General features: G+C 38.6%; 2 protein-coding genes across 3 annotated transcripts; one reads left to right on the forward strand and one right to left on the reverse strand.

Annotated features, from left to right (window-relative positions):
* Positions 1–1,735: 1,735 nt before the first annotated feature.
* On the reverse strand, positions 1,736–4,681 carry LOC309498635 (uncharacterized protein). The gene is made up of 4 exons (XM_082169477.1): positions 4,446–4,681; positions 3,535–3,664; positions 3,307–3,440; positions 1,736–3,211 (listed from the first exon to the last, which is right to left on the reverse strand). Exons 1-4 carry the CDS (start codon positions 4,566–4,568, stop codon positions 2,426–2,428), a joined length of 1,173 nt encoding a protein of 390 aa, XP_082025603.1. The 5' UTR covers positions 4,569–4,681; the 3' UTR covers positions 1,736–2,425.
* Positions 4,682–4,709: 28 nt separating this feature from the next.
* Positions 4,710–21,558, forward strand: zcchc8 (zinc finger, CCHC domain containing 8). 2 transcript variants are annotated; one of them, XM_082169475.1, is made up of 14 exons: positions 4,710–4,929; positions 6,217–6,259; positions 6,356–6,430; positions 6,521–6,626; positions 6,712–6,789; positions 6,876–6,979; positions 7,097–7,162; positions 7,293–7,353; positions 7,500–7,627; positions 13,964–14,100; positions 14,328–14,437; positions 15,272–15,358; positions 15,454–15,571; positions 19,839–21,558. In XM_082169475.1, exons 1-14 carry the CDS (start codon positions 4,749–4,751, stop codon positions 20,678–20,680), a joined length of 2,136 nt encoding a protein of 711 aa, XP_082025601.1. In that variant the 5' UTR covers positions 4,710–4,748; the 3' UTR covers positions 20,681–21,558. The 2 variants fall into 2 exon arrangements, with proteins under 2 accessions (XP_082025601.1, XP_082025602.1); XM_082169476.1 differs by having other exon boundaries at positions 4,711–4,929; positions 15,457–15,571.
* Positions 21,559–22,587: the final 1,029 nt, after the last annotated feature.

Consider the following 22,587-nt stretch of genomic DNA (forward strand, 5'->3'; position numbering starts at 1 on the left):
TGAAGCGGCCTCATATGCAGAAGTCCTAGCCGGCACACGACCGCTGCAGCTGCCATCAGGCCCAGTAACCTCTGAAAACACTTTAGGCAAACTGATCTCATGGCTTAAATATGGCGAGGGCTCTGAGCATGGACTGCACACGCACCTGAGACAGGCGGCTCACATTACACGTGAATCTAGCCCCAAGAACGCAATGCTCTGCCAAGGTTGAAGTACGCTCTTCTTCACGTTTATAGACAGCCTCAGAGATTTTAAGTGGTCCAGAAGCTGATGCTTGTGGCTTTTCAACACATCCTGATACTGGGCTATGATAAACCAGGCATCTAGATCATTTAGAATGCAAATTCCACTTTGTAAAGGTACTCAGAGTTAGGATCAGCCTGAAAGGGAGGACTTTGAACTGATACACAGCATCCTCGAATGCAAATCTCAGAAAGCTTCTGTGACGAGAGGCTATCTGGATATGAAAATAAGCGTCTTTTAAAATCACTGACACTAACCAGTTCCCAGGTTGAATGTGCACATGGATCTGCTTCACAGTAATCATTTTAAACAAGCTTTTCACCAGTGCACGATTCAGCGGTCTCAGATCCAAAATGGGCCGGAGAACCTCCATCCATTTTGGGGAATAGAAAGTAGCGGCTGTATAGACCGCCTTCCCTGTGCTTTGGTGGCACTACCTCTATCGCCTGCTACGCCAGGAGAGACTGAATCTCTGATCGCGAAATAGACGCATGCTGATCTGGCACCACTGACTGCATCATTCCACAGAAGCGGGGTGGTCTGCGTGCTAAACTGAAGAGTATAGACGTTCACAATTGTATTAATTCCCCACTCCGACACCACCGAAAGTGCACGCCAAAACACCAGTCATGAATTAGAAGTCTAAAACGAGAATTTTTTATATGAGAGAAGATGATCTTGAGTTTGTTGCCCAGCTCTATTTGTTTGAACCACGAGAGGCGTTTACTCTCACCTAAGTTTACGCTACATCCTACTTCATATGTTGGGTCAGAGGTCACTCTTCCGCCAGAACACGACTCGTGTACGGCTGTCACAGGACGCCAGTTTATAAAGTTTTAAATATGGATATTTTTCTTACAAAAATGCATCGCCCACTTTATTAACCCACTTTAACATACGTATATCGTGCGTTTCTTTGCTTGTAATAAAGCGTGGGCACAGAGGTATTGCGCTCCACCCTGAGGAAAGATAAACTATGATGTGTGTCACTAAAGCACGACATCTATTCACGCTGTTTATCATTTCGATCCGAAAATAAAATGCAAGTAAAATGAATATATTTTGTTTGGAAACATTTAATACATTTTATTACATTTAGACTTTTTTGAGCAGTCATGAGTTTTAAGTTAAAAGGAATTTAATTCAATCCATTGAAGGCAATGGAGTTCACACTTGTAATTCTCATATTAATGTTCTTATACATTTCATATAATGATATATTCAAATTAAATTTCTCATAAATATTGATACAAATATTTTCTTGCATCACATTTTTTGCTGTAGTTCTTGTAACATTAAAAAAAAATTTTTTTATTAATAAATATGGGGTACATATTTATTGATAAAACATGGTCACATTCAAAACTTTAAAAAAAGAAGAAGTGTGCATTCACTCATTAATGAGAAGTTACTGAACAGATACAATATGGTTTTAGTTGAAAAATATTAAGTTATAACTGTTTTATAAAAATAGACCCAGGAATGCAACAGATGTATACAGTTTTTTAATGCACTGCAAGGGTTAAATGTATACAAACTTGCACATATTACCAAATACACATATTTTATCAAAATAAAGCATACAATATGTACTTCTGCTTGATTTCTTCCATATTAGGTCCCTTCTGAAAAAAGGGAGATATTCCATCTCACTATAAAGTTTCCTTTGCAGGTTTGTTACTTTAGTTCCCACTACTCCTCTTCTTCCCCATGTTTAGTAGGTCTGTTTGGTGGGTCAGTTGTAACTATATTTGAGATGTAATGTAAATGTATTTGGATTCTGCCTGTTTTACCAGCTATACTGTGCCTCTCAGATCATCGTTAAACCATGCTGACTAAAAGTTACCAAAAGCTTTTGGATAAACCAAAACATTCTTGTCTAATGCTTCAACACATTTTAAGCTGAGCATGGCAAAAAGGATGTGAAGCTATATCTTCAAGGTAAAAATATGAAGATATGAACTATGAGAGATAGCCATTTTCCTTTTAAATTATTAATAGTTTGGCCTAAAATCACAAGACTTCTTTTTATGAACAAATACTACATTTATTCCCCAACATGTGTGGAAAAGACATAAAAAACATGACTTTTAACGGTAAACAATTTATTTGGAATAATTTGTTTAAAGGCTATACAACTATAAAAATGTCACCTCAGGACATAATATGCAAATAACTACACTTATTTGCATATTAGACTGGAATACAATACATGGGCCACTCCAGTGATAAGATTGTGATTGGCAAATTCAAGGATAAGCAATAAAATTGGGTATTCGCTGTGTCGTTTCCAGTGTTCTGCCTCGTCACTCAGACCCATCCAGTGTGCAAGAAGATTTCGCATTGCCTCTGGGAAAAGTTCAGTTGCCAGCTCCTCTGGGGGTGGCAAGTTCGTAATGTGCTCAATGTGTTGGGTCTTAAAACCTTCAACCCGGTGGCTAATGGTGCTGTTGGCTGCATTGAACTGCTGGCCAAGCCAACCTGCCACAGCCTTTAAAAGACTGCTTGAGTAGATGGAGTAGCTCTTAAAATGAGTGTGAATCAGTGCCATCACAGTATCCGTCAATCTTTCCTCTTCAATCATCCCGGTAATAGAGTATTCAACATAGTCCAAGACCTTTGTGGTAGTGTTTAATTGTTCTGCTTCCATATTTGTAAGTAACTTCAGTTTTTCCGCTAGGCTGTGAAGTTTATCAGCAAGTAAACGACACTGGCTTAAGTTTGTTTGCTCTGTTAGGGAACAGTAGTCATGATCTGTAGATGATGAAATATCTGACTGAACTGTGGTTATTGGAAAGATGTTCATTTCCCCTCCGTCTGAGTGTTGATGGCCTTGGTATGATGGACATGTTTTATTATTTGCCAAAATTGTTTGTGCCTCTTGATCATTTTGGGGTTGAACATCCTGGGCACCCAGATGATAGGTCGTGTTTAAGTTGTTGTCATTTATTCGAGATTTCCATAGATCCTTACGAGGAAAATTAATAAAAAACAAACAAACAAAGACTTATTAGAAATCGTGAAGATACAAAAACATAAAATATAATGATAAACTCAAATTACCTGAAATGACTCCATAATTGAGAGCTGGTCTTGTTTGCTATATAGTTCAAATGCCACTCGAAAAACTCCTTGAACACTATAGAACCACAGACTGTTGTTGGAAAAAGGAAGTCGTAGACCTTGGAATCTGAAGTCTAGAGAGCAATAAGGTAAATATTATCCTCTAATAGTTCATGAAAATTAACTAATATCATCCAATGCCCAGGCCAAAAAATGATCATCACACACCTGATGAGAAAACCAGTTTAGTTGCCAGTCCTCGTTTAGCATATTTCGCATGGTATCTGGGTTGGTTTTCACTGCGAATGTCTGTGTCTGAGAACAGATCAGCTCCAAGAAAGAGAGGGATCATCTGATCCTAAAAAAAAAAAAAATGAATGTATAAACAAAATTGAATTAATTTGAGGAACCATACAAAATAATTGTACATAGATTACTAATTTAAATAGTTTTTTTTTTTTTTTTTTGGTATCATCAGGTCCTACATAAATGTTTTACAGCAAAAAGTACTTCTCAGGTATCTCTATAGTTTATTAAAAATTGAAGACAAAAATACTTTAAACTGATATTAGTCTATTTAATTTATTAATAATCAAGAGATGGGGGAATGCTCACTGGAAAAATGAGAAGCCATAGTGGAAACCCGGCTGAAAAAAACATCTAAAAACAGCCCAAGCTGGATGACTGGTTTTAGTTTTTCTTCCAGCCTGGTCACATCTGGTTTTAGATGGGGTGTTTGCTGTTCGGCCACTTCTTTAACTGGTCAGGCTGGTAGACCAGCTGACCAACCATCTAAAACCAGCTGAACACCAGCTTAAACCAGTTATGTCTAGTTTAAACCAGTTAAGACCATCATAGAGTGGGTTTTTTTCAGCAGGGGAACGCAATGCTTTACTATGATGCAGTTGTTTTCATGCAGAAACTAAAATGCTAAAATCTGCCTTGGCTGGTCTTTCAAGCTGGTCTCCAGCTGGTGTCCCAGTCCGATCAGCTAGCCCAAAAGTGTCCAGAAGCCCTCTAAAACTAGCCCCCTAAATCAGATATGACCAAGCTTAGACTGGATTCAGCAGTTTTTCCAGAAGGGTATTTATGTCCAAAAATCAACAGTAATATGTTACTTGTGTTAGTGGTACACTTACCTCATTTGTGCTTCGTTTAGTAACGTTAAAGGAGTTATTGTTTGCAAGATACAAGAATCGTATCCTCCTTTTCCCACTCTCCCAATATGACATATTGATGAGAGAAACTCCTCCAGATGTCATGATTTACAGACAGGAAAAAAAATTTAAAATAGTGAAGAGATAAATAGTTTTATTGCAAACGCCCTGACATGCCAGATATATATTTACTTCCTGATTCTGGTCTCTAGCCAATCAACAGTCAAGCGTCATCGCGTTGCAGGATTTGTCCTTCGAACCGGACGCGCTTTGTGATCATCAAACATGGCGGCGGTGGATTTTGGAGATGCAGAATTGTTCGAGCAATTCGATGAAAAAGCGCCAACGCACATTCGTATAATAGATGAAGGTGATGAGGAAGAGGGTGAGAGTTCAGATCGACTCCGGGGGCTTCGGCAGACATTAGAAGTGTGCGAAGAAACAGTTGAGCGTCTGAAGGCAGAGAATATCCTTCTAGTGTTTCATCCAGTGAGCGTGCTGGCTTTCGGTTTCAGCTGAAATATCTTTGACTGTTTAACTGCTTTCCTTGCGTGTTGAAGATAGCTGTATCACTGGATATAAGTTAGCTGTATCTATTATTGCACTTTTCGATTGTGTTCAACAGACGTTGAACAGTGTCTGATGTTTGTGTAGATCAGTTATGTTTAGTTCAGTTACGATGAAAGTATGATTAAAGGGATAGTTCACCCAAAAAATGAAAATTCTGTCAATAATTACAAACCCCTAAAACTTTCGTTCATCTTCAGAACACAAATGAGGATATTCTTAATGAAATCTGAGCTTTCTGTCCCTCCATTGACAGCCAAGTTACGTAACTTACGTTACCACTTTCAAGCCCCAGCGACGCAAGTGCTTTGTTTGCGCAAAAAACAAACAAACATAATTTACACCATTGTTTATCAAATATGAATCTCCAACGTGCCCTCACCTAACAACGTAAACTCTCTTGTGAACAACACACACGTGTCGTGCTGCTCTTGTGAAAGCGAGATTTGTAAATAAAGGTGTAAATTATGGCTTCATAAAAGTTAGATTAACCCACTGGAATCATATGGATTACTTTAATGATGCTTATGCTTCATTAAAGGATACTTTAATGAAGTTCAAGATTCTGGGGCTTGAAAGTGGTAGTTGTGTAGACTGTCAATGGAGGGACAGAAAGCTCTCAGATTTAATTTAAAAGATCTTCATTTGTGTTCCCGAAGATGAACGAAAGACTTGAGGGTGAGAAATTAATGACAGAATTTTCATTTTTGAGTGAACTATCCCATTAAGTTTGCATCGACAGCAGATCTTTCTTTCTTTTTAGTTGTTATGGTTGATAATCAACATAATAACTGCTATTTTGAATGTTTTTGTTAGAAAAAGCATACTGAAACTCCTAAATGTACAGTTTCACATGCTGCAAGTGACATCAAACATCAAGACTGAAATGAAAAAAGAAGATTGAATGTTTAGTACTTAGAAACCTTTTCTGTAATATATAACTCTTTTTCAAATCTTCAGTTAAGAATTAAGACGGGAAGTTTCTGTAATACAGCCGCTGGAACAGAAAAAGGGTTCACTGGAATAAATATGCTCTCTAATTTCGATATTAGCCTCATCAAACAGAAGAAAAATGCTAGTACTGATCAGTAATAGCTGTATGGTGTACTTCTACTCTCTTTTTTTCCACTGCTTGTTGTCTATCTTTATATTGAGTGTTGAATTGTGTACCTTAATGATGATCCACATGAGGAACTGAAGAGAAAGTTGAACATATTAAGTCGTCCTACGTGAGTTGATAATAATTATTCACACTCTAGTTCAATATACGGTTAAACGGGGCATTTGCAGTTACTGATTTGATTCAATGTTCATTTTTATGGCAGGGGTATAAAAATAGCAGATTCCAAAACCGATGGACCACTCTGTCAGGTTAATTATGGAAACAGCATCATTTCCAAGTAGGTACTTTCTGTAACATCCTTGATTTATAAAGTTTTAAAGTTTTCAAAAATGTAGTTTTTTAATATGCTTTTTGTGTGTGTGTTTAGACAATGTCGGAAAGACATCGAAGACTTCATCTACTGTCTTGTCGAGAAACGCCTACATGAGTGTAACAATGATCCAGAAGGCTCTGCGCTTCACGTCAACCCACATGTACATCTTTAATATCACTGGACAAGGAATTTAATACAAGAGTCTCCCTCAGTATTCACAAATTCTGTTTTTTCCTTGTTTGTAGCATTCAAGTTTCGTCATGGAGGAGAGCTATAAAGCGAAGACTTCCAGTGACTCCCAACTTATAAAAAATGCTTTCAGTGTGAGTGACACAGCAGAACACATTATTAATATTCAATTATTAGACTATTGAAACCACTACTTATCAGTCTTGTTTTTGGTTTGTAGATAATAGGGAGTGTTTTATACTTCACCAACTTCTGTGTTGATAAACTTGGCCAGCCGCTCCTGAATGAAAACCCCCAACTGACTGAGGGATGGGAAGTTCCCAAGTATCCTAAAGCTTATAGCCAGCTTATACTTACTGTGCTTTTCACAATCTAGATAATGCTTTCACTCTATTTTACACATCTATGCACATCACTGCTCCTGAATCATTTTTTGCAAAGATACCAGCAGGTCTTTGGCCAGATCATTGCCCTCGAGGGCCAAGATGTGCAGGTAAAGGAGAAAAGGTATGGAAAGAGTTTACAATCGCAGCTTTTGGATATTGATATTTTGATGGTATTGCAAGACTGATGCTTGCCTTTACCAGCTTGCTGTGCAAGTCAGTAATGTTTTCGATTGCTTGTGCTGTCTTTCCAGACCTAGACCATGCTGTTTTAACTGCTGTTCTGAGGACCATCAACTCCGAGACTGTCCGAAGGTGTTTTTTTCTTCAGTTATTGACTATATATGTACTAGATTCAAATTTACTGTTGCATTGTTATATTTTGAAATCGACATATGGTTATAAATCAAACTTTAAAGCCTTTTAAACCTTTTAACCTTTTTTTTTATTTAATGTTTAAGCCCAAAGATATGGCTCGTATCAATGAAAAAAGAAAGGAGTTTTCACAGAACAGCAATCAGAGCAACCAACGCTACCATGCAGAAGAGGTCGAGGAGCGATTTGCAAAGTACAAGCCAGGAATAATGAGGTCAGTCATCTTATGAAGTGCCAATTTTTGCATTTTTTTTGTTAAGTAATTTCTTAGTTTTCACATAGGGCAAACACTTAAAGTCCCCCTTCAGTCATATATGTATCATTGTTGTTCTACATTACAGAGAATTGCTAAACAATAATGAGCTTTCAAATATAAATCAAGCGCACTTAGTGCAGCAGATTAGTAAAAAAATCGTTCACTTTGGTATAGAAGCATGAAATTTGGCACAGATACTCTCTAAGGGCCACTATTTTGGAAAAAGGCGTTGGCCACTCAAAAATTCAATATGGCGGCCATTTTTCTAAATGGCCGCCATTGCTATTCAATGCTTATTATATCAATTATTCAAACAGTGATCTAAGCATAACATTTTATACAAATACGCTCTAAAGGACATGTTAATAGAAAAAGATGCTTGTCCCTCAAAAATTCAAGATGGCCGCCATTTTTAAAGATGGCCACCGTTCCTGTCGAATATTAATTATTTCAAGTGTTCAAATGGTGATGCAAGCATAAAATTAGGCAGAAATATTCTTCAAGGAACACTCTTTTGGAAAAACGTATGTGCCACTCAAAAATTCAGGATGGACACCATTTTCAAGATGGCCACCATTTCTGTCAAATAGTCATAATGTCTGCTTTGTCTGCCTCCTCTCCTTTGACCTGTCCAGCTTAGTTAAACTTGCCAGGGCTATAAAATCCCCACCGGCATAGGTCTCAGGTTCATTGGAGTACACAAGCCTCTCCACCACGGCAAGGTGTAGTCCACAGAGAGGAAGTGCCACTGTTAGAAAAAGGATACGCTGCTGGTACAGGTTGCACATACAGTGGGGAGAACAAGTATTTGATACACTGCTGATTTTGAAGGTTTTCCTACTTACAAAGCATGTAGAGGTCTGTAATTTTTATCATAGGTACACCGAAACTGTGAGAGACGGAATCTAAAACAAAAATCCAGAAAATCACATTGTTTGATTTTTAAATAATTAATTTGCATTTTATTGCATGACATAAGTATTTGATCACCTACCAACCAGTAAGAATTCCGGCTCTCACAGACCTGTTAGTTTTTCTTTAAGAAGCCCTCTTGTTCTCCACTCATTACCTGTATTAACTGCACCTGTTTGAACTTGTTACCTGTATAAAAGACACCTGTCCACACACTCAATTAAACAGACTCCAACCTCTCCACAATGGCCAAGACCAGAGAGCTGTGTAATGGGCTACAGGACAATAGGCAAGCAGCTTGGTGAGAAGGCAACAACTGTTGGCACAATTATTAGAAAATGGAAGAAGTTCAAGATGACGGTCAATCTCCCTCGGTCTGGGGCACCATGCAAGATCTCACCTCGTGGGGCATCAATGATCATGAGGAAGGTGAGGGATCAGCCCAGAACTACACGGCAGGTCAATGACCTGAAGAGAGCTGGGACCACAGTCTCTAAGAAAACCATTAGTAACACACTACGCCATCATGGATTAAAATCCTACAGCGCACACAAGGTCCCCCTGCTCAAGCCAGTGCATGTCCAGGCCCATCTGAAGTTTGCCAATGACCATCTGGATGATCCAGAGGAGGAATGGGAGAAGGTCATGTGGTCTGATGAGACAAAAATAGAGCTTTTTGGTCTAAACTCCACTTGCCGTGTTTGGAGGAAGAAGGAGGATGAGTACAACCCCAAGAACACCATCCCAACCATGAAGCATGGAGGTGGAAACATCATTCTTTGGGGATACTTTTCTGCAAAGGGGACAGGACGACTGCACCGTATTGAGGGGAGGATGGATGGGGCCATGTATCGCGAGATCTTGGCCAACAACCTCCTTCCCTCAGTAAGAGCATTGAAGATGGGTTGTGGCTGGGTCTTCCAGCATGACAACGACCTGAAACACACAGCCAAGGCAACTAAGGAGTGCCTCTGTAAGAAGCATCTCAAGGTCCTGGAGTGGCCTAGCCAGTCTCCAGACCTGAACCCAATAAAAAATCTTTGGAGGGAGCTGAAAGTCTGTATTGCCCAGCGACAGCCCCGAAACCTGAAGGATCTGGAGAAGGTCTGGAGGAGTGTGCCAAAATCCCTGCTGCAGCGTGTGCAAACCTGGTCAAGAACTACAGGAAACGAATGATCTCTGTAATTGCAAACAAAGGTTTCTGTACCAAATATTAAGTTCTGCTTTTCTGATGTATCAAATACTTATGTCTTGCAATAAAATGCAAATTATTACTTAAATCATATAATGTGATTTTCTGGATTTTTGTTTTAGATTCCGTCACTCACAGTTGAAGAATACATATGATAAAAATTACAGACTTCTACATGCTTTGTAAGTGGGAAAACCTGCAAAATCAGCAGTGTATCAAATACTTGTTCTCCCCACTGTATCTGCGAGACGGAAGGCTGAAGGACCATCAGAATTGAGACTGGTTTCAACAATATAGGTGACCAGTTCAGAAAGAGCCATAGGAAAGATGGCTGGTTGAATCGTTTCACTCTGTGACTCTTTCTCAAGCCTTCTGAGGTTTCTCTCTGTTGTAAAGATGAATGAGACGCAAATGATGGTATTTCAGCTCCTGTGCAATGGCATCAGCACCACTTAGTTGAGACAATAATTTAGCATCATTCAGTGTTTGTGCACATTCATGTAGTCTGTCATTCAGTTGCAGTGTCATTACCTGACGTAGGTCAGATTCAGGAGATATGTTATCACAAAGAAAGCAAACCTGATCATCTAGACTTTTCTGCATCATGGTTCTGCGATGCTTTGTTTGGCCTTCATCTATCTCACTACATTGAGCATCGGATTGTTGCTTCTGGGCACGAAGTAACTTTGTGTGGTTGAACCGAAGTCGACAATTGTAGTGATACTTCGCTTGGTTCCTTCTCAAAGCTTCTATACCACCACCTTCATCCAGTCGTTCCAGGTCCAGGGTCATTGGCATTTTGTTCATCTTGTGTAAGAGTGGAATGTTGGTGGCAATCATTTTATAGCCATCATGTTGAGAAACATGATGGGTAGGTGGTGATTGGAGGGGTTCCTTTGTGTCTGTCTGACAAAGACAACATTTCTTCCAATCAGTTGGCCTCTTGGCTGACATGGGAATTTCATTTGCCATTTTGGGGGTTTGTTGTCTGATTAAGGCCGAGGGGTTATCCTTTTACCACCTCAATCATAGACATAGTACACATTCAGGTATGGGATACAACTAGGTACGGGTCACCTACACCTAGCCCGATCATTCATCCAGTGCCATTTAAGTCCCGTGTGATCTGTACACCTTCCAGGTAAGCATACATGAACAAGTCATGTATTGCCCCGCTTACCCTTGGCTCGGCTCTCCCGCGCTGGCACAACCTGTCAATTCAGGTGCGGCTATCTAACTACATCTATTACTAGCTAATTGATGAGGGGCTGGTAGACAGCATTTGGGACACTAACTTAGCTATACTATTACTACTAGTCAAGAACTACAGTGTAAGTAAAACTAGATCAGCTGACACTGAACCCCATGCTGAGTTCCACAGCAGTTAAGTCACCAGTGTGCCCTGGTTGTGTAATGACGTTCACTCTATTAAACACAACCTTCCTTAACACATTCAATTGAGCTCTGACAGAAATGGTGACCATCTTGAAAATGGTCACCATCTTGAATTTGAGCGGCACACACCTTTTTCCATGATAATGTTCCTTGAAGAATATTTGTACCAAATTTCATGATAGCAGCACCATTTGAAAAAAAGATGTAAGGATTCAAGAGAAATGGCGGCCATCTTGAAAACTGGTAGCCATCTTGAATTTTTGAGGGACAAGCACTGTTTTCCAAAAAAACATTCTGAAGAGAGTATTTTCACAAAATGTTATGCCTACATCACTGTTTTAACAATTGACATAATGAGCATTTTACAGAAATAGCGGCCATCTTGAAAAAATGGCCGCCATGTTGAATTTTTCGGTGGCCAACGCCTTTTTCCCAAAAAGTGACCCTTAGAGAGTATCTGTGCCAAATTTCATGCTTCTATACCAATTTGAACGATTCTCTTGAAATATGCCATTAATCTGCTGAACTAACTAGCAAAAGTAATGATTGTGAATGTGTCGGAAAAAAAAACATTTTAATAATTTATAGTGTTTTCTCGGCTGCAAAGATGTTGAAGACTGACTCTCATCTCCACAGAATAATAGATGCGCTAATAGAGAGGAATGCATGTTAAGTTAAATGTCATGCAGTAAGTGCTGTACTAATTTAACTTCCACACAAACACTTGGATATGTGCCTAATAATAGCGTTAACGATAGAGCGAGCGGCCATGTAAAGTGGCAAAGGTAATCTAAGATCAAAACATCATAAAAGCATAAAAAAATGCAAAAAAGGGTATGAAGCAATTCCAAGATAGTTTAAAGGGATACTTCACCTCTGGAAAGATGAATGTGTATTTAAAATAGGTCATTTATGTAGAAGAAATGTGAAGATTTTTTTTTATTTGGAGCTTTCTAGACTGAGAAAAGCCAGAAAATTTATTTTTGGCTTATGTGGATGAAAGACAAAAACTCCCAGAATGCACTTGCTTCGCTGCCCTAGGAGGCCACGCCTACCGGTAAGAGAGCACAGTTGAAAACAACAAGGTTAGGCTACCAGTGAGTCTCCGTGACGAGTCTGCCTGGGATTTCGGGATCGCCCAAAATGTCTGGGATTCGGCTTTTGCGTTCTACAGTCGCCATTCATTATGTTTACAGGACGAGGCTGACGGCCGCGGGAGAACGGCGCGAGGCCGGTGCCGTCATTACTGAGACGCACCGGTCTCGTATCTCTCACGGAGGTGCGTGCGGGAATTTTCTTAGCAATGTTAAAACGCACATCATCCGATCACTTGTTTAGCGTTCATGTAAACACTACATTCAGACTCACCAATCGGAATGAATTCAGTTAGATTGAAACGAGGTGTGCATGTAAACAATGAATGGCGACTGCAGAAAGCAAAAGCTGAATCCCGGACATTTTGAACGATCTCGCCCGCCGGACAAGTCCGGGAAAAGGAGGATGGTAACCCCTACTACTCAGCTTTCTCCTACTACTCAGCTTTCTCCACAGAACAAGAGCCTGCTAGCTTAGCTTCCAAAGAAAGACGGCTGATACTGTGTACATTCTGTGAGTGAGATCCCACCCTCTATGGGCAGGTTGAGAACATGCGGAACAGCTCCTCCTACTGGCTGTAGTCTTTAGCCTCTGGCCAGAAAATCATCCTCCGAAATCGTCATTTTGCGTCATCGGAGGATTTTTTCCAGACAAAAAATACATAAATCTCTCCTCTCAGGACGATATGAGGGTGGAAAGCACGGTAATTCGAAAATACTACAGGTTTTCTACTAATACAAAGCTTAATGCTAAATCCTGAAGTATCCCTTTAATATAAGCTTCCAGAAGTTCCCAAATACATCTAGTTTGTCATTGATAAATCGCTGTAGGCTATCTTTTTATATATATATATATATATATATAATGTTCATCAACTCGCATCAAATGTTGAAAGCATGTCTAGTTTCCACTTCTGGAGAATCACTGTATTTGCTAGAACCGTACATGAAGAGATAGACAGGCATTAACCCCCGAACTGGTCAACAAGAGATCAGACTGAAATATGAGTCTAATACCTGTGAATTTTACAGCATCTCAAAACAAATGAATCGGCGTACCTTCTGCAGATTTGCCTTTATTGCATTCGAGAGTCGAGAAATTGTCAAACCCTTAAAAAAAATGTGTTCATTTTTTAAACACAAAAGCTATTTTCATGTTAGCCAACATCTAAGTTTGTCTTACCAACTTTACCCGTCTACTTTTAACTGAATCACAAATGTGATAATTATGTAGCTGCTTTAAATTAGTACAATCTTATATATATTTACTGGTTTAGTGAATGGGTTAATAAATATTGCATGTACAATTATAGACTTGTACATACAATTGACTCAAGAACTGATAACATAACAAAGGCATTTTGTCTTTCCACCCACATTTCTTTGCCCAAATATTTTAATTTGGGAGGATTAGGCCTGGTTTCACAGACAGAGCTTAGATTAAGCCAGGATGAGGCCTTAGTTCAATTAAGGCATTTAAGTAGCTTTTATAAATGTGCCTTAGAAAAAAGAAACATTACTGTGCATCTTGAGACAAACAATGGAACTGACATATTTCAAGATATATCAGTGCAAGTTGCTTTCAGTTAAAACAGCTCAAACATGCGTTTAGTCCGGGACTAGGCTCACGCCTGGTCTGTGAAATGTCATTTTTCTGAAAGTGGACTCAGCTGATATGCAGTTTATATTGTCTTTCTGTAGTGAAGACCTCCTTGATGCTCTTGGGATCACTGTAAACACCCTTCCTCCATTCATCTACCGCATGAGGGAGCTCGGCTACCCGCCTGGCTGGTTAAAAGAGGCCGAAATGGAAAACTCAGGCCTGATTCTCTATGATGGTAAGACTCAGTTTGGTATTTTATTATGGCCTTTGTTAGCAACAAATCCCTTAGGTTACGAAACCCCAGAATTGTAAGTTATTACTAAGGGTTTTCATATTGAGGGGGTTTGTTGCAGCTGACCACAGAACTGCAAGACCTTCACCTTTCATAAGTGTGATTAAGGAAGGATAGTGTGTTTTAAATACAACTATGCTGCCATTGACTCAATAACTTTTCTTTGCAAGGATCAAATGATGAAGATGAAAATCACCCCATCCAAAAGACATCTTATGATGTCTCCAAGCTGGTTGACTTTCCTGGCTTCAATGTCTCTACGCCACCCAACATAAGAGATGTAAGTGTGCAGATACTCCAATTGTACATGAAACAAACAAAGAAATGCTTGTGTTTCCACATCATGATGCAGCTTGGTATGGTGAAACTTCAGCTACAAACAGAACGAAGATGATGCAACATCTACCACTGACATTCTCTTCAGGAAATGTAGAACTCAATCAGCTCCCTAGATCGTGAATCAGTAGATTGCGTACATGAAATCAGGCACTGGGGAGGACCCTGACTCACTACACATTGGGACAGTGATGGCTCTATTTCTGGCAACATCCTCGATGTACAACATCACTTCTGATATTTATGAACAACAGCAACACAGATATCTTTCTGATATTTATATTTTTATGTTATTTAAAAGTACATTGATAAAAACATTGATTGTTACATATACCTGCAACCTTTCTGCTGTAAATTTATAGTAAATCTTAGATTAATTATGTAAATTTATAGTAAATCTTAGATTAATTATGTTCACTATCTATCTAGCAATGTATGTTTATCCCAAAATATAATACAGTAATGGCTTTAAAAAACTTCCGGTAAGGCAACATAGTGAGCATTGATGCTCCCTAGTTTTCATGGTGCATTGTGGGATGTTTTAGGGAGTGAACGTTTCAGTGCACAAGTAGGATTTTGGGATTGAGACAGCCCTTAAAATGGATGACTCCCCGATTATTGAACTAGGGAGCTGATTGAGACGCACCCTTTTTCTACAAGCTGACAGTCTACAAATGTGGCTGTGGATGGCTGTTAATGCAAAATCCTGTTTTCCCTTTATTAAGCCTGTTCTGTTGAAATCCAACAAACCCTTGTGTGTGTTTTCCCCAACATACAGGATTACAGGTCTTTCGGGTCTATTCCAATGCAGCCTCAGCAATGGAAGCAAAATTTTGCTGCTTTTTTAAGCAGTAACTTTCCATCGGTAAAAACCCTTTTCGATATATTTTAGTTTATTTTTCTGGTTTATTGCCTTTATTGATATTTCCCAAGGAATTTATGACCTCTGTATGTGCACAGCAGGCCACCAGCTGCAGTAAGAGGCGTCATGAGTCTGAATCCACACTCCAGAAGACAAAGAAATTGAGATCTAATTCAGAGCAAACACACCAGGCATCGGATATGGAGATAGAGTCAGGTATACAGCTTCAATTTTGTTAAACACTGTAGTTTTTGAGTACAGATTGTTCTGGATTTCAAAAAAAATTTTTTACATATAGTATGTAACTATGTGATTATTATTATTATTTTTACAGAAACACCAAAATGAAAGTTTTCATTGAAACAAAATGCTGGACAATAGTTTAATAATCAATCACATTTATTTAATAATCAACACTCCAAGTGAAAATGGAGTTGTATAATTAATTTAAACATTTAAATTGCACATAAGGCAGTTCTCTATTAACTTTTTAATGATACTTTCTACTCTAATTCGTTGTTGAAATATAAACATTTAAAAGTGACTAATAACATGTTTTCGTGGCAGATTTATTAAAACATATTAAATAATAAAGACAAAAGGTTAAGTAAAAATATAATAAATATGGAATAGTGCATATATTTATCAAAATGCTCGTCTCTATAGTGTAGGGCTGTACGATATAGCTAAAAATTGCATCACAATATAATGTTTCATATTTTTTTATCAAAAGAAAAATTATTTTTAAGTATGAGTTTTCATACGTCTTGAAACTTTTAGTTTTATAAATGGGTAATCTTTGAAAGATGAACAAATAATGTTTTGGTCATCATATTAAAGATAACATTTAAATATGATAATATTTACATTTAGTCATTTAGCAGACGGTTTTGTCCAAAGCGACTTACAAAATACGAAGTTCAGGCATTGGTCAGAGTAGCATGAGCCCGATAAGGGAGGATTAAAGGAAAAGGAAAAGTTTTATTATTTTTATTATGAGGTTAAGTGCTCACGGAAGAGATGAGTTTTCAGTTTTCTTCGGAATGTGGTCAGTAGGGCTGAACGAATTTGGAAAAAAAATCTAATTGCGATTTCGTTTTACCAATATTGCGATTGCGATTTAATATGCGATTATTTTTTAAGCTCTTTATCTTTTCTATTATTCAACAAAAGCAAGCAATAAATCATTGTAAAATAGGGATGGGAATCTTTAGACACCTCATGAGCTGATCAAATTTTTTTCTTATTAATTAATTAATTAATCAATCTTATTAATAAAATTTAAAGCAACACTATGTAACTTTTCAACCTTCATAATATATTTCCAAGATCCTTGTGATGGTACATCGACTTACAATAGGTTGAATGACACGTCTGCCATAGCCTGACAGGGTCTGTATCGCTTTTACTGGCACTATGTAACTTCGGGGTTCGGGTAGTAACCAGAGCACAAAAATAACTACAAAATTCGACTGCTTTACGGCATACGTCACTTCCCCCACCACTTCCTCAAATTTGGACGTGAGAGGCCAACCAGCGTTTGTTTTCGGCTATCGTGCGTATGTTTTTGTCATGGGGGTTGTTTACACCTGGCCACTTCATGCATTTTCTCAGATCGGATAGCTATCCAATCGTGAAAAGTCCAGGTTTAAATGCCCTCCGAAACGCATTTGAGACGGATTTGAATCCGATCCCTCAAACCACTTCAGGAGGAGATCTGAGACGCATTCCAGACGAAACTGGACAAGTGTAAATGCATATGGTTTTTGAAACCACATATGTGACCCTGGATCACAAAACCAGTCTTATGTCGCACGGGTATATTTGTGGCAATAGCCAACAAAACATTGTATGGGTCAAAATTATAGATTTTTCTTTTATGCCAAAAATCATGAGGATATTAAGTAAAGATCATGTTCCGTGAAGATATTTTGTAAATTTCCCACCTTAAATATATAAAACATTTATTTTTGTGAATGGATGCAGCACTATCACCAATAGAAATGGAGAACTTTAAATGCGATTTTCTCAATATTTCGATTTTTCTGTACCCTCAGATTACAGATGTTCAATAGTTGTATCTCGGCCAAATATTGCCCTATCCTAACAAACCATACATCAATGGAAAGATTATGTATTCAGCTTTCAGTTGATGTATAAATCTCAATTTAAAAAAAAAATACCCATAAGACTGGTTTTGTGGTCCAGGGTCACATATGTAAATTGTACTCCTCCCAAAAATGCAAAAAAAAACTAAAACGTGTGAGAGCGTTGTATAGGCTATATGTTATATCCAGATATGACGACGCGCTGGAACACGCATCACCGCAGATGAGCAACTGCATCAAGCCAACGTGCAAACTATCGCAAATCAAAGTGAAAATAAGTCGCAGACGCTTATCACACAATCTTCATCATTAAAAGTAAAGAAACTAAAAGGACTTTTACTGCTCTCTCTCATTGCGGTCTTTGATTTTGAAATTTTAGCTGATGATCTATAAAATGCAGCTCATATCTGTTGCTTTCGGTGACGTGCACTCCATTAAATCTGCATATAGAGCGAGAATTGAAGATCGAATTTAAATCCGTTTCGCAAAAATACATTTATGTGACCAGGTGTAAATGGAATCGTTTTGATAAATCAGATAGCTATGCCTCACGAATTAGTTTGCCAGCTGAACTCAGGTGTTGTGAGGTGTATTTATCACGTAGTCCTGAGGGATATCAGACGACGCTGTTGACGTTGATTCCTGCGATTATCATGAGAACAGCTTTCAATATCTCACATAATTATCAGGACATAAATAAGCCTAACGTAGAGGTTGTAAATAGTGTAAACGAGCACAATTTGCAAACTATTAAATTGCAATAATCATGTCTAATGACATCATAACGGCCAATGTTATGAAATAATGCGATGTACATTTAACTTAATTGATGTTATCTGGCATTTTGTAATGTTTACATTCCAATAAAAACAACACAAATTAAATTATACAGTAGGCCTAGACTATAGACTATTTACTTGTGATTTAGCTGCAATCATGTAAAAACGTTATAATATGATATATTTACGACAGTGCAAGTATTCCACAGCGACTCTAGGGGTCGCTGTTTGGCAAAAACACAATTTCTACATAGTGTGGCTTTAAAATATTTAATTACATATGTAATTATAAGTAGGCCTACTTTTAAAAATAATTACACATTAATAAACTAAATTAATACAATTACATGTTAATAATTTTAACTAATATAGCTTTAAAACAAATAACAAAGAGGGAGAAAAAAACATTACAAGCTCTTCGCAAAGCACGCATGACTATTTGAAATTGAATGCAGCTTCTGTCAGTGATTTTCATATTTTTAATAAATAAGCCAACTGCATTCCAGAAGACATATGATGCCTTCGTAGAACATTTGTAAGTAAAATACCGGCGGGCGAGACCGCGCTGGCGCGCACTACAAAAGTAACATCAAGCAAACCGTGCGTATCTCATAGCGCATATCTTGTGCAAGGAAGCCCGCGAATGTCCTTGTAATTCGCTTCAACTTTTCCGAACTTTATGAAAGATAATTTTTTGGAAGGTTCAAGTGGTGTCGTGTTGTGTGTGTGTGAGACAAAGGAATTAGAAGCAAGCAGAATACGGTTGTTTATAAAGCACACGTAGCGTCATCACGTATCTGTGTTTAAAACTAAGCTCAGACATAAATCTGAAATGATCTTAATCGATACAGAATTGTTGGAGAGAATCTATAACACAATATCACATAAATTAAGCATAAACTGTTATTTCCTGTAGCCTATGCCAGGCCTATATGCGTAGCGTGCCAAGTTGATGCTTCATCTGCAATACAGACTGGTTTACTCTCGCGTGTCACGTGGCCAGAGTGTAATCGCAGCTTTGCGGTTAAAAAAAATCGTATTTCATCATATCGCGATATTATCGCAAATGCAATTAATCATGCGATTACATATTTTTGGATGTTTTTATTGTGCTGTAACTAGTAAAGTGGTAGAGATTCATTTTCGGTTTTGGACGAAATAGTTTTGTAGGGCCAAAATCAAGGGCCATAGCGGTAACATTTCATTAGCGCTTCTCAGGTGGCACGTTTTAAAGGGATAATTCACCCAAAAATGACTCGCCCTCATGACGTTCCAAAACCATAAGACTTTTGTTCATCCTCAGAATAAAAGCCTAAATTCAATCTGTTCACGATTGAGTCTCTTCAGAAAAGTTTGGACTATACTACCGCTCAATTCATATGGATTAATTTTAATCTCTTTATGAACTTTTTGAAGTGTCAAAGTGGTAGTTGTGAACTTACATTTTTGGGTGAATTATCCCTTTAAATGTGTCAGGGTCTATTGTTGTGTCCTGAATATTTTTGGTTGCCGACATGTCAGTGCCTCACTAAAAAAAAAAGACTTCAAATAATTGTGAAAGACAATCATGATGATTTAGTTTTTGTTCTTCTACAGATCATGACGCGCCTCAAATGAGATCTGATGGTTTCCAGTTCCACCCACCACTCCCTCCTGGTTGTTCATCCTTGAGCGTTCCTCCACCTCTACCGCTGGGAACGCCTCCGACCACACCTCCAGTCCCTAAGGGTACTCCACCAGCAACTCCACCTACAAGTGATTCTCCATCCACCCAAGGGAGGGGGATGACGGAGGGGGAAGAGTCAGAGGATGGGCTGACTTTGGAGGAACTGGAGGAGCAGCAAAGGCTTCTTTGGGCAGCCCTTGAAAAGGCAGATACTACAACCAACAGTGATTCTGACGCTGGAGCTTCTGGGACCCCCGTCCCAAGTTCACCCAGTGTTGTCACTTCGCTTAAGCTTGACACAGAGGAAGAAGGAGAAAAGATGGAGGATTTGAGTCATGCTTATGAAATCCAGAGCACACCAACTTCACCCGGTGATCCAGTAACTAATTGCGAGGGTGAGACGATAGATAAAACAACCTGTGATGGTCAGGAAAAACATTCAGTCAATGAAAACGTGATCGATTTGAGTGATATTATCGTCCTGGATGAAATTTACGAGGAAAACGGTAATAATGACGCTGCAACGAATGAAACTTCAGCCTCTCCACACATAAGCACACAAGAGTCGAACGCTCAAGTGGCTGATGACACGGAGGAAACTGCCATAAATAAAGTAGCTTTCGTCCCGCACCGTAGCAGATTTGCTGCGGGAATAATTCCTTTTGAGGACACTCCTGAGTTTACAGAAGTTGCTGAAGCAACGGGGGTTTACCTCAAGATTCGAGATTTACTAAAAGGCTCTCCAAGAAATCAGGCAAAAAACAAGAAATAATTGAAGTCGTCTGTTTTTACTGCCCACCTGTGGACAATAAGCATTGTTTGTTTCTATTACTACAGTCCTTTTGTAAGTAGTTTTACTTTGGTGCTTTGTATCTTTTTACTGCTATCGTGTGATTTTTAAAAACACAAAAAAGGTTACATTTGATTTGTACCTGAATATTAACTGACTGTGGGTACTTGATTTGTGCGCAATTTTTTTTTTTTTTTATTCTTCCTGTTCGGTTTTCTGTTATTTCAGTTATTGCTACATCTCATAGCATGCTCATTTGTATGCCCTCCATAGATTATCTGTGTAATTTATTGTGAATATCTTTCAGCTTAATTTTCTAAAGAATTCTCACTCAATTAAAAGTTTTTAACTCGAACTTGGTAGTAAAATTAAATCATTGCACTTGAATTTTTACAATTATTTTATTAATGCAATTCTTTGCCGGTTCTGCATAATCTTAATTTGATTTTTCTTTATACCATGGGCTGTCTGAATACTTGATTCTGATTGGCTGCGAGGTGTGCGTTCTAACCATGTAATGCACCGGTAGGTCAGTGTGATCACCGCTCTGTATTACTACGCTGCTTTTGTTGAAGCCCGTGCACACACACACACACACAGATGGGAGATCGCTCTGCGCGGACAGATATTAGCACATATTGTCAACGCTGGCCCGCGACTTTGCTACTAATTAGCTACTTCATATTTCTCAGTAGCGAGGTGGTAACATCGATGTTTTTGACTTATTACACTTACCGCTTCATCGTTAGTTAGTTGAGACGCTGCACGGATGTACTTCTCACGCACAAGCGTACATCTCTCTGTAATTCATTCAAATGAATGTTATAATTCACTCAAATAAATGTAATCTTACCGCACAATTGTATCTCTGTGTCTGATTTAGAGCGTACGGAGCGCTAGATTTAACGAGTTGTAGCTGACAAAAGTAAGTCATTTTAATGAACCCAGCTTCCAGTCACATTTTTCGCTGCTAACATCTAGGGTTGTCGCGACAGCACAAACAAATCTTATGATACTATACCAGCTGAAGTATCAAGATACCACGTAGTATCATGATAGATTGCATTGCAGACCTCCCGTCTCTTGGTAGTAAAAGGTAAAGAAGTGAAGGCGGTATTGGATACAGGGAGTACTTGCACCCTGATGCAGGAGAACCTGTGGAGACAGTTGAGAGGAGAGGCTCCAGTTTCCTCTCACAGATTCATCATGGCTGATGGAAAAGGTCAAGTCATCTTCATTTATATAGCACTTTTAACAATGTAGATTGTTCCAAAGCAGCTTTACATTGATAATAGGAAATTAAAGTAAAGTGTTTTGGCTTTATAGCAGCTCTAGAATAAAGTTATTGTTCAGCTAAAGTTAGATTCACTTCACTTCCGTCGCAACGATCATTAGTTATTAACTTAGGGGCCTCTAACACGACACCGTTTTAACAGAAAACTCTTCAGTTCTTTCTGCGCAAACTTCAAAAAACGCGAACCAGTGAGAACGCCGATGGCAGTGGAGTAAAGTTAGTTTTGTTTTCGAAATTTCCCACACATTCACCGATAAATGGCAATACCTCCAAAACGACTTGGCCAAAAATAATTTAAACCATATTACTGCTAAAAAGGCTAAGCTAACAATGTTTCACAAGCTTAATATTCAGTGTTTTCGCTCTATATAATAAGCACTGCCCCACAAAAGCCGACGCAATGTGAGTTACGCCGGGAAAGCTCGCTCTTGACAGAGATGCGAGTAAGGGACCGTGGGGAAAGTGCAACTTTTCTTCGTTTCTAACTATAACGCAAAGGGTGTGTTTTTGTTACAGCTTTTTATTTTAAAGGGCCCATTGACACGAGACCAGTGCAGTTCGGCAGAGGTGCCGAACTTAAAATTAACAGAGGGGG

The sequence above is a fragment of the Leuciscus leuciscus genome (assembly GCF_965113295.1).
Source record: "Leuciscus leuciscus genome assembly, chromosome: 5".
In the NCBI taxonomy this organism is placed as follows: Eukaryota; Metazoa; Chordata; class Actinopteri; order Cypriniformes; family Leuciscidae; genus Leuciscus; species Leuciscus leuciscus.